The sequence below is a fragment of the Petromyzon marinus genome, chromosome 27 (assembly GCF_048934315.1).
Source record: "Petromyzon marinus isolate PM22_M1 ecotype Great Lakes invasive population chromosome 27, UKy_Petmar_22M1.pri1.0, whole genome shotgun sequence".
In the NCBI taxonomy this organism is placed as follows: Eukaryota; Metazoa; Chordata; class Hyperoartia; order Petromyzontiformes; family Petromyzontidae; genus Petromyzon; species Petromyzon marinus.
Genome location: NC_133693.1, coordinates 4828219 through 4840717, shown reverse-complemented (window position 1 = coordinate 4840717; position 12499 = coordinate 4828219). Strand labels below are relative to the sequence as shown.

The 12499-nt window shown below is 42.3% G+C and overlaps 1 protein-coding gene across 3 annotated transcripts in view; it reads left to right on the top strand.

Moving 5' to 3' along the window:
- Window positions 1–4716: 4716 nt before the first annotated feature.
- Window positions 4717–12499, top strand: part of WDR35 (WD repeat domain 35) — a 25145-nt gene continuing 17362 nt past the window's right edge. For all 3 annotated transcript variants that reach the window (XM_032961397.2, XM_032961395.2, XM_032961396.2), the window contains exons 1-9: window positions 4717–4889; window positions 6305–6422; window positions 7316–7390; window positions 7524–7616; window positions 8035–8163; window positions 8812–8945; window positions 10067–10232; window positions 11098–11243; window positions 11917–12042. In XM_032961397.2, coding sequence (XP_032817288.2) covers window positions 4866–4889; window positions 6305–6422; window positions 7316–7390; window positions 7524–7616; window positions 8035–8163; window positions 8812–8945; window positions 10067–10232; window positions 11098–11243; window positions 11917–12042 — 1011 coding nt within the window. In that variant the 5' untranslated portion in view covers window positions 4717–4865. The remainder of the gene's footprint in view (window positions 4890–6304; window positions 6423–7315; window positions 7391–7523; window positions 7617–8034; window positions 8164–8811; window positions 8946–10066; window positions 10233–11097; window positions 11244–11916; window positions 12043–12499) is intronic.

The window sequence follows — 12499 nt, the reverse complement described above, 5'->3', positions numbered from 1 at the left end:
TTGTGTAGTCGACAGAGATTTTTCCAGATTTCCTGACTCCAAAGGACGTGGTCTATGTCGCAGAACTTTATACAAACGTTGAATCAAGCAATAAAGGAACTCGTATATATTTTTTTATTTGGAATTCTCAACAGCATTACTACATATCCCGAATACAAATACTGTAAATGCCTGCTCAGACATCGTTAAGCTTTACCAGACGCAGGTACTCAGATTGTAAATGTTGTGGCTTTGCTCTGCAACACACCGATGCTGCTGTACTAGTGACGAAATGGCATGTTCTGTTAACGTGACAAAACTTACTAATCGGCTTTGTCGGGTGGTGGCGGGTTTAACGAAACATTTATATGTACGCGACCTAGCTCCCAAAATAACCTGTATTATGGATAAATATACCTCTCGTAATTATATACTTTCATAGCATCATCTCTCGCAGCAGGTGCCATGGCTCTATGGCCAGAGACTTGTGAGCCGCGCACTATTTATAAAACAAAAAGGAAAAAATAACCGTTAGCCAAAATGCTGTAATCCGTGGCCAGATGTCCACCCACACTGCTCATTGGATTACAGTGGGAGGTATTAGAGCAGTGGTTCTTAACCTGGCGTGCACGCAGCCCCTGGGGGTGCGAGATGCCCTTTCTGGGGGGGGGGGTGAGACTTGGCCAGACTTTTTTAGAAGGTAAATAATCGAAAGACAAATTATGCACGGACACGTAAGTACAACTCCTTTGTTTATCAAACCCCCCAGGTATTTATAAACATTATTAAACATGTATTTACGAGTGCGAACCAAAGGCGTGCTCGGCTGCAGTTAAGGTTAAGAACCACTGTATTAGAAAGACCCACCAGGCGCCCGTGTGTCTCTGGGTGTCTAGAGCGGCGGTGGAGCGATGAGCGCGCTTCGCTTCGCAACGAACTCGGCGCACCTGAGTTCCAATCCCGCTCACGGCCACTAACATCAGTGACGAATATTTGAACCGGTCCTGGGCTTCCCTAGAGCCAGCTCAGCCTCAAATTAGTACCCGGTGCTATGTGTAAACATCGCCACTGGGGAGACAAAGGCGGTCGGGCGTGGTGCTGACCACGCACCCCCTCGTGTGTCGTGCCAGCTTTCATCGGTGATCGCTAACAGCACTTGCCCCAACAGTTTGTTCAGGCTATACGTGGAATGTTTGTTTTTGGTTGACCCCCCATGACTCAACCAACGTATCCCATCGCCTCCCAGAGGAGCTCCATCGTAACAACCATCGGTATTGCTGTGAAGACAACATAAACAATGTCCAGATCTTTCATGGATGTGTCAGCTCTATCCACAGTTCAATATGGATTGCACGAAGAGTTCCCAGACAGCATATAGTCTTCATGCCCAATTCCGCCGCATACACAAACAGTTTTATTTTGGTTGGATAGAGGGGGCTAATCGGATGTGGCATGGGATAGAGAAGAGATCGCCTGATGCGGTGCAAGAGGTCCCGGCCTCTCTGGAAGATGTTTGTAACAAGGCGCTACTGGGCAATTGGAGGCAGCCGATTGCAGAGAAGCGACACTCGCAACAATCAGCAGTCCGAAGCAATTCTATTTGTCACTGGCATTGAGTAATTTACCTTTGGATGAGTGGTTAGCACACTGCACTACGAACTCTGGTACCTGAGTTCAATTCCCAGCCACTGCTAATATCAGTGGTAAGTGATTTCAGAACCAATCCATATCTGTAAAATAATCTTTCCGCTGCTGGTTGAAGGCCTCCCCAGGCCGTTGCCATCTCTCACGATCCTGCGTTTTTTAGGTTATGAAAAAGGGGTCATTGCCTGACACGTCGCCTATATTATATGTTCGCTAACCCGTACTGACCAGGGGGCAGGGTTGCCGGGATCAAGATGATTACAAATAAGAGGCTTTAACCTTTCCGGCAATGACACAATGTTCAAACACCAAATATACACTTACTACAAGGCATCAAGTGTGGTTAAGCAGACTTGATGCATTAGAAGAGGCGTATATTTGGTGTTTGAACATCTTAACGTCTCCTGTATTCATGCCGGAAAGGTGTGGTTGAATAACTGCCCTGATTGATGCGACCTGGGGACGTCTCCATCCAGCAGTGAAATGACAAAAGGGCTGTCATTACATTTCTTTGAAAAGATGCTCGCTAACGGAACTTGTCCCAAACAGTCGAGTCAAACAGAAGAGGCGTGAGGTGAGGTTGGATTAGTGGTGGGGACAGAGTGGAGGATGAAAACGGTTGATCTCACATGGAGATTAGAGCACACACACACACACAGGGCATTAATCCCGACCAGGGAATTTATTGGAACGCTGCTTACAATAAGCTTCCACAAATAAATAAAAGAAAACCGTGGCATATATGTGTACTTTTAACTGCACGCTGAAAGTAAAACTTGAAGGGGTTGAGCGTGCTTGGGATACAGGGCATGGAATCTTGTTGAGGGCCCCCCCCCCGACCAACCGCTCTTCCTACTCCCCCCGAAGACTCATCAGCCAGGTCAACATTTTCCTGGGCTCAGGCTGGACAGCTCCGGCTGAAATTCAGCTGTCGTGGGATGCAATTGTGTTCGTTTTATCGTTCAATAATTAATTTTCACCCTTTCGTTAAGATTAGGTGTAGTGGCACGCTTCTGCAATGGAGTGCGTTGCGGGCAAGGGTTGGGGGCCGTCCATAAATGACGTCACGCGATTTTGGACGATTTTTGACCCTCCCCCCCCTCGTCACACGGCGTCACAAAACGTCAGACCGACCCCTCAAATATGACGTCACAAAGCTCTGCCCCCCCCCAAAAAAATATAAAACATGCTTCAAATCGCTTTAAACTATTGTCATTGTAGTGCGTATTTAATGTGGCGCTGCACTCTGATGTTGTAGGAGAAAACATTTATATAAAAAAGTCAATTTCATTAAGTAGAACGTGTTGTCTATATTTATTGAAAGTTGCGTATTTTGATGTGACGTCACATTTCTCAAACACCCCCCCCCCCGCTCGTCACACATCGTCACAAATGTCTGACCCCCCCCCCCCTCCCACGTGACGTCGTGGCACGCTTCTGCAATGGAGTGCGTTGCGGGCAAGGGTTGGTGGATCACACAGGGACATCGGTTTAACTGCCAAACCGACTCGCAGATGTCTCTGAGATGGCAACTACAGCAAGTGGGGTTCACGAGCCCGTTTGTGCCAACTTCCGTGTGTTATTCCTTGTATGGATATTCAACTTCTTTCACACCGCACAAAGCCAACCGTGCTAATCGCGCGGTGTGCATTGTCTGCAATTGAGTCAAATTATATTACAGGAATGATTATTATTATTATTTTAGCAATCTGAGGGGTCCATTAAAATGTGTTTAATCACATAGGGGCCGTCCATAAATGACGTCACGCACCTAGGGGGGGTGGGGGGGGGTCAGACATTTGTGATGATGTGTGACGAGGGGGGGGGGATTTGAGAAATGTGACGTCACATCAAAATACGCAACTTTCAATAAATATAGACACAACACGTTCTACTTAATTAAATCGACTTTTTAATAATGTTTTTCTCCTACAGCATCAGAGTGCAGCGCCACATTAAATACGCACTACAATGACAATAGTTTAAAGCGATTTGAAGAATGTTTTATTTTTTGAGGGGGGAGGGGGGGTTGGCAGAGCTTTGTGACGTCATATTTGAGGGGGGGGGGGTCTGACTTTTTGTGACACCGTGTGACGCAGGGGGGGGGGTCAAAAATCGTTCAAAATCGCGTGACGTCATTTATGGGCGGCCCCTTAAAGAAAAAGATAGTACAATATATGTGACTTAAAGCTTTCGTGACTGCAGGGATTCATATTCTTGGTTCTTTCGGTAAAGTCACGTAGAAGGGAAACAATAAAAAAAACAATATTTATTGTTTTATATTTTTATTATTTTATTGTTTCCCTTCTATGTGACTTTACCGAAAGAACCAAGAATATACTATACGTGACGTTTCGGCTAGCAGTGCTTCTGCATTTGCTGTGATAAAAGGGCCATTGTTCGGCACGTCGTGTATTTCACAGTATTGTATGTGCTGGTGAGTAATATGATGCAATGGGAGTTATTTAAATGTACAATCCATATCTGTAAAATAACCATGAGCCATGATCATTCTACTGCTGGATGAAGACTTCCCCCAAGCCGTTGCCATCTCTCACGACCCTGCGTTTGTGTGTTATGAAACTTCGTGTATACATTATATATTACTACTTCCAGGGCCACAGTGTTGTTCAGGAATGTGTTTCATTGTTATTCGTGGGTTTGTGTACCAATGCTAAAGCAGCATCGCGAGAAAATGAATTTTAAGTAATGAAAGCATGCACAGTAAACAAAGTTGGACTTTTTTTGGCAGTGCCAAAAGTATTTTAAAAAAATAAGAATGTTTTACCCTTTCTTGGCGTTCTCTTGTCTGATACTAGGCCATAAAGAAGGCTGCTGTCTCTGGTGTAGTTTCAAAGACAATGCACTTTAATAAGAGAGCGTGTTTTTTGTTTGGGTAATCAACCACACTTTCTTTTTAAAAAAAAATTACAGCACTTCTATATTTCCCACCATGCATAAGCAAATCCGTCGAGCTTCGTCAATGCTCAATTGTGATTGGGCGAGCGGCGGCGATGGCGTCACGAGCCGCGCTCTTGTCCAATCGCGAGCTCCGCCGAACGGCGGCGCCCGGCGCTTATCGTCGCTGGGAAATGTAAAGTTGGGTGGCGCGTTACCGGGGCAACGGAAACGCCGCGACGAGCTGGCGGTCGCCCCATCAGCGTAGCGATTGTTGAAACCTTTGAAATATTAAAACATATACAAGAGTTGTTGGCGTAATTGCTGACTTCCTCTGCGCCGCGATGTTTGTCTACTTAAGTAAAAAGGTGCGGAGTTGTTGTTGGTGTTGCTTTACCCGCTCGCGCGTCACTTTGGGGCCAAAGGCCTACGGCGGCGAGACCTGTCTGGTGCTAGGGGGATGTTTTGGGGTTTTCAGTGTACGATAAAATACAATATAGTGCATTATTATTATTCTTATATAAAAACTAAACTTGTATTTTGCATTTATGCTCATTGTGTTAGTCGGTGCTGGCGATTATAAAAAAAAGTGCTTGTCTTTAATTCGTTATAATTCGCGACGTGTTACGGAGGCCGATTATCCTTGCAGTAGGGTGATCTTGCAAAGCTGTCAACCCATACGGTTTACCCCATATTCTTGTACAGGATAATTGAGTTTTCAGGTCCATGCGGCGTACAGCCTTTGCGATACGGGCAAAAAACTGTTTTTACCTATTGGTGTTTCTCCCTTGTGATGGGACTTTGTAGATTAACTTTGAGATTTATAAGGGCACGGGGTGACCAATAAGGTCTGAATTGGTCTGTAATAAGGTAGGGGCACTGATAAGGGGTTGACACGTGTGATCTTCGCACGGCTGATGTTAAAATGGAGCAACTATACATTTTACATAATGCACAATGTTATATAATCATCAGTTGATGTTGTCGCACATCGCTACCCCATCCACTGATGATGAATGTCCTGCCATGGGTATGTGTAATTACCACCACTGGTTCAGGGCTGTGCATAGGAGATGAGCGGGAAACCGCTTAAGTTGGAGGGAAGTGACAAAACTGTCAATCGGCAATGTTTGTGTACCAAGGGCGATTATTGAAGGCGTATCGGTATCAAGATGATCGAATATAGCAGGCTGGAGTGCTTTTTCAAAAGTTAATTAGATCATCAAGAAATAAAAAAAAATGTGCCCGAAGAACGAAGGTTTAATTCATTGCATGTTTCCTCATATGGTATCGTAAACATGAACATTGACAAAGAAAATGAGGCACGAGGTAAACAGCTTTGTAAATAATCACGGAGAGATTCGTACTTGGAATTAAACTGAGCGACAGAAAGAGAACTACCTGCTGCATATGAGAGACGCATCGTATTGACTGTTAAAGAAAGTTGATTTAGTCAGGACACTTTGCTCGTAGGGATGGTGACCGATGGACAAGACTGGTGACAATGTCAGCCAAAGCAGAAACACGCCCGAGAGGGCGATCACCAGAGAGATGGCATGACAAGATCAGCTCATGTGTTGCCATGAGATAGATTGGGCCATTGCAAAATAGTGGGGAGGTGGGGAAGGAATTCGTCTAGCAGTGGATAGATCAAGGGCAATGATATTAAATGATAATTTAAACAATACCTTATGGAGTTATCGGAGAATGTATTTGGGAGTGAAGATGATCAGAAGTAGCTTCTTAATGAGGTTAAATCCTCTGTGTATGCTGGATTCCTCAGATCTCTATCCCAAATAGCACCAAGCTGCGTTGTGTCGCCTGGAATAAAGAACTGGGTTACATAGCCTGTGGAGGGGAGGATGGACTGCTTAAGATTCTAAAGTTGGAATCTCAGACAGGTAAGACCAGATCACCAAACATAGCCTTTATTTATCGATAGATTTAGACACATTGATTTCGTTTAAAACTTGCTCATAGTGGCATTGCAAGGGATATTCGCATTAGCAGTGGTATGAGACAAAGTAGGCTTGTAGTGGGAAGACAAACGTGCAATATAATAATAGCTGTACAGCGAATTCTGGTATAATGGAATCAATTGTATGAGAAGAGATGGTTGAATCTAAATACATTTGCTGAAATGTAAAAATAATTTTCTATTATTTTTTTGGTGATCAGAATGTACATGATTTTTCCCCGCAATAATTTCAGTGACAATTAGTTTTACGAGTCGAAATAGTTTTGTTTTAAAATTATTCCAAATATACATGACCTTTTCAGACAGATGTAACATCTGTGTGGATTTAAAATATTCGTAAAAATGTATATATATTTTGCTGTACACAACTCATGAATTCTGAAAATAATCATTTAGATGTTTTATTACCTTTACACAGTAGGGGTGCACCACCCCCCAAGCCTGTATGAGACTGGTGTATGATAGTAAGACTGATATGTTTTTTAAATAGTTGAAATGCCAAATAAAGTGCAAAACTCAATGGAATATTGAGTTTTATCATTGATGAGCAGAATTAAGATGGTCAACTAAATATGTTTGAAAACTCGATTTTAACAAGGTTGGAAGCCCATATTTGAATCCAGGATATCAGAAGTACCCGCTCAGATTTCTATAAGAGTGATTCGGCCACCTTTACCTATGTATCTATTGAACAGGATGGTTTTCAAAATCTTAAATGCAGCATCGTACTATTATGAACACATTTTGCCACCTTCGTGTGTTAAATGGAGATATGTAACACGTAATATGTCAATGGCCATTCACCCATGTTTATAGGTGAAGATGCTAAACTCAAAGGGTTGGCAGCACCAAGCAACCTGTCATTGAACCAAACTATGGAGGGCCACAGTGGTAAGTCAGAATTTTATCGACACTAATAATGCTCTAAATTGTGATGAGACTCGTGGTGACCTAAATTTATTAAATTGAAGCTGTTTTTATGGTTTAATTGATGATGGTAATAATGCAACATTGGTGTTTGTAGGTGCAGTGCAGGTATTAGCGTGGAATGAGCATTATCAGAAGCTCACTAGCAGTGACCAGAATGGCCTCATCATTGTGTGGATGCTTTATAAGGGTGAGTACTTAGAGTAGTTATTTTAACATTTCATGTTTACATTAATGACATGCTAGAGAGCTCAGAAAACAAATTGGTGGCAACCATCCACCTGCAGTATAACGTCATATGTCTGATTGGCACATATCCGCTCTGAACAATTTACCCAGTACAGTATTTGTACATGGTGTAACTGTAATGTTTTATAGATGTTCAGAAATTCGACCATTTCACGTGCAGGAATGTGTTTTTTTTAACTCGCACACATTTGCTAAAGCAGAGTAATGCATTTCCAGTAACCTATTATTTAACTATGTTCGATCGAAGTTTATATATCTGTCCTTTACACAAGAGCCACCTATACTGTATTTCAATCCCCAGTGAATCGGATATTCGACATTGTACATTATTTTAATAATGACTATCTTGACAAACGTAGGCTTATGGTACGAGGAGATGATAAACAACCGAAATAAGTCCATGGTGAGGAGCATGTGCTGGAACCTGGATGGACAGAAGATTTGCATCGTCTATGAGGATGGAGCTGTCATTGTGGGATCGGTGGACGGTGAGAGATTTGCAGGAAATGTCTTTGGCAAAAGGGGAACCTGTATCTGCAAGCCTTATAAGGGCATACATTATAGGCATTTAAGGATTCACCCTGCTCCACCCCATTTTTAATGGGATCAGAACAGAAATAGGTATTGCCTAAGGTAGCAAAACTTTAGTAGTATATGGACAATACGAGTAAATTATTTGATAACCCACTCATTTCAAATGGTTATGTAATTCACTGTTATTGGCCACATAAAAAAAAAAATTGGAACCATAAGAGTGATGCCATCTCAGGCGGTACCAGGAAGTGAAATACGGTATCTGGCCTGGGCTCATGAACGACCTGTGAATTTTGGGGACAATTATTCTCTGTCTTGTTTGTAATGTTTCGTCTGTCTTTGTTCTTTCTCGTTTTCCCTTGTTAATTTCCAAAGCCTGAAGGCAATACTTGCATATAACTTTTCGAAATTGTTAACAGTTCATACTTACACAATTTGCTACATGTATTGTGAGTGTAAGATTAATTTTTATATGCCGAATATGTTACATTCTGACGGTGGTTTTTTTTACATTTTACATGTGTCATAAAAGAACCTTTAAATATGACTTTCCTGCTGCTCACTCTTGAAATAACCAAAAATAAATGTTTTGTGCCATCAAGGAAACCGTATATGGGGGAAGGAACTGAAGGGCATACAGCTTTGTCACGCTGCATGGTCGCCAGATGGACGAACGCTGCTGTTTGGGATGGCCAATGGAGAAGTCCACATCTATGACAACACAGGCAACTTTGTGGTCAGCTTCGCAGCATTGGCAAAGCACCCTGGTTCTGACGGGCATCAAAGCTTGAAAGATTGGGGCTGATGAGCTTTTACATGTCATTGAAATTTCACTTTGCTATCTCAAGCATATATATAAGCAGAACTTCGTTTTATGTCAATGCATACAAATACAAATATGTTTATTCCATGACGTTTTTGGCTTATCAGACCAATATTATCAAGCAGCATATGTTTAGGAAAACTCTGGAATTTTTTTTTACCTGGATCTCATCAGTAGCATCAGGTTTGTTAAACAAATGCTGCTAAATTTTCAGATGTTATTGGTAAGGTTACTCCATATAAACTACAGGAACCCCATACGCATTCAGCAAACCGGTTATTCACGATCTCAATTAAATAACCTGCCAACAATGAACAATTTTTCTTCTATTGGCCAATTTTATCTCCTATTAATCATATAAACTTAACTTGGGGTTTGAGGCCCTCTTGATACCTGTAGTAGTGCCACAGCCAGATTCTCTAGTAGAAGATGCAATTCAACAGATAAATATAGGCCTTATTTTGTGCATGCATACCTTTACTACTTGTCCTGGGCTATATAACACAACTCTGAAATGTCGTGAGAGATATATTTTAAATTAATAATCGTGTCATTATGGTCCTCTTTTTTTCTCCATAACGAAATTTCATATTCATATCAAATAACCTGGGACACACAGCTTAGATGATGTATCTACAAAATTAGGTTAATTTGCTTTTTGTGTTGTTTATTTATTATTTTATGTTGGAGGCAGTTGCTCATTTCAAGGTTGGTGAGATAGTGGACATCTTCAGGAATAGCTTGGTGAATGTTTAAAATGCTGATGGTGAATTGTCAAAGCGGGCAGTGGTGTACTATGTAGCCCGTGGTTTTATATTGGTGACTGCAGTCACACTTTTGGCTAGTCTTAATTTCTGTTGGTGTAAGTAGATATCTGCAACTGCCGTGCAGTGTTCTCAATTCAATACAGACCATTGCCTTGCAAGCTGTTGTTCTGTGCAATCTTCCTTTGAGATTTATTGGCGTGTTTCAATGTTTATAATGGCAATTTGGGCGGTTGTTTCGTTGTCACTTTTTTTCTGGAACTCCTACAGGCCAAGATGTCGCTGCAGTGTCTGGCAGAAGCGACCGGAGTTGTGAGCATCGCCGGGTTGCATTGGTACGATGGGCGGGAGGGCTTCGTGGACCCTGGCTGTCCCTGCCTGGCCATCTGCTTTGATAACGGGCGCTTCCAGATCATGCGCCATGAAAATGACGAAAGTAAGCTTCTCTTTGACACAGATGAACGCTGCTGTCGCCATGGGTTGAATTTGTCCTTCGCTTATTTTATTTGCCTTCCTAGGACGTAATTTATAGGTAACACTCGATTTGAATAAATTTTTGGCTTTTAAAACTCTGTATTACATAACAAATAACGTTGCTGATGTTACAACTGAACAGTGCTCCTGAAAACCTTAATGGGACCTCTGTAGGTAGATCCTTGGTTGAATTTCAGGATGTTTCAGTGATGATTTTACATTGAGAGACAGAAAGCGGTGCACGTGGATTTGAAAAAATATTCAGGTTAGAGACATCATATTGACTGTTAAGAAAAGTAAGTTGACTTGGGAAGGACATGTCACAAGAAGAGATATTGCTGAAACTAACAATAGTTAAGCATCCAATAGAGGGACTATGCCAAGAAGATGGAGCAATGATAAACAGTTCATAGGCAGGTACAATGTGGAGTGTTACTTCACAGGACCGGGAGATGGAGGTGGCTTGTAGAGGCCTTTATATATCAGTGGATTGATCATGACTGATGATCATAATATGCTTTTTGAAAAAGGTTACCGTATTCTCCAGATTAAAACGTGCACTTTTTCCCACTGAAAAGGAAGGCAAAAGTTGGAGGTGCATCTTATTATCCGGTAGGTATTTTTGTTTGACCAAATTTGTATCATTACCGAGCACAAGTTTGCGGTGTGTCTTTTCAGAGCATCTTTTTACCTGGAGAATACGGTAACGTATTGCAGATGTGAGAAAAAATATCACTTTTAAGATTACATGTAAGTTTGCATTCTGGGGTGTTGCTGGGCAGCACGCAACAATGCGGTTATTTATCTCTGCATCTGTGTTGGCACAGAGCCTGTGCTGATAGATGCAGGCATGACGGTGATGAGCATCCAGTGGAACCACTGCGGCAGTGTGCTGGCTGTGGCCGGATCACAGAGAGCCTATGGCCAGGAGAAGGAATTCAACCTGGTGCAGTTTTACACACCATTTGGCGAGGTGAGTGATTCTGAGTGACAAACTCTTACTCAATTCCGTCAAAAATGCAGCTGGTGTTCTACCTAGTAACATTTTTGGCCATAGTTTGGCCTACGACCAAATTACCATGAATGTGCCTGATCTTATCAGATCTCAAAATCTAAGCAGTTCTGAGCCTGGATAGTGCTTTGATCGGTGACCACCAGCGTTATAGGCTCCAAGGCTGCTTGGTGTGCAGCAGAGGATAGTGTGGCAAAATCTGTTGTATTGTGTTTCTATGTTTCCACGTATATACTCCGCACATTCACCAACCCTGCATTGACCAGCATCGTGAAGTATGGTAAATTATCCCCCGCAACTCGCACGGCATTTGGAGACCCTCATCCAGCAATAGATTGACAGGGGGTTGTACATTTATAATGTTGTAATTTTGCCAATTGCTAACTAGCACTCTGTGCATCTAAAATAAATCCAAACTATAATAATGTTGAATATGCTTAATGGCTAGATTGTGTGATCCTCTATCATTAAGGTCGCAAGTTTGAATTTAGACTGCTGTCCCAGGAATGTAAATGAGAAATGACTCTCCCCACGTTATTGTTGAGCAGGAAACCACGTTGACTTTTATTTAGTATGCAGGGTAGTTGCCCGTGGTTTCGCCCTGTGTGAGCGCAGTATGCACATGTCCCTGCAGCACCTGAGAAGTCTGAAGATGCCAGGGAAACACCTGTCTGCCCTAGCCTGGGAGGGGGGCGGCCTACGCATTGCTCTGGGTGTTGACTCCTTCCTTTACTTTGCAAACATCCGCCCAGATTACAAGGTAATCTGATTGCTTTCGCTGGAGCCACACTTACAAGGCTGCCACAAGCCCGTTATGCAGTGCATTGAAATCCACAATCCAACATGCTTGATCTGGATGCTTTCCAACTCAAAAGGAAAATGTTTTAACATTAGCTCTGTCCGTATGTCCATTTGTCTGTAGCATGGAATTAGAGTAACTCATAAATATGTTAATTTATATGTACAATTTTAGTTTCTGTTGTTATTCTGGACTTACCCTGTATAAAATCGGGAAATTCACAAAAATGTTACCAAAAACATGGCAATTAAAAACCCAGAGATAATGGGTGAGGATTTTCCGCCACTGCGACAACGTAGCGCTCCGTGTGTGCACTCGCCTCCCATATAATTACCTGTGACAATCTTACGATGTCACATATATGTTAAACTTCTTTCGCACCGTACGTAGCCAACTTTGCTAATCGGAGGTGCCATGT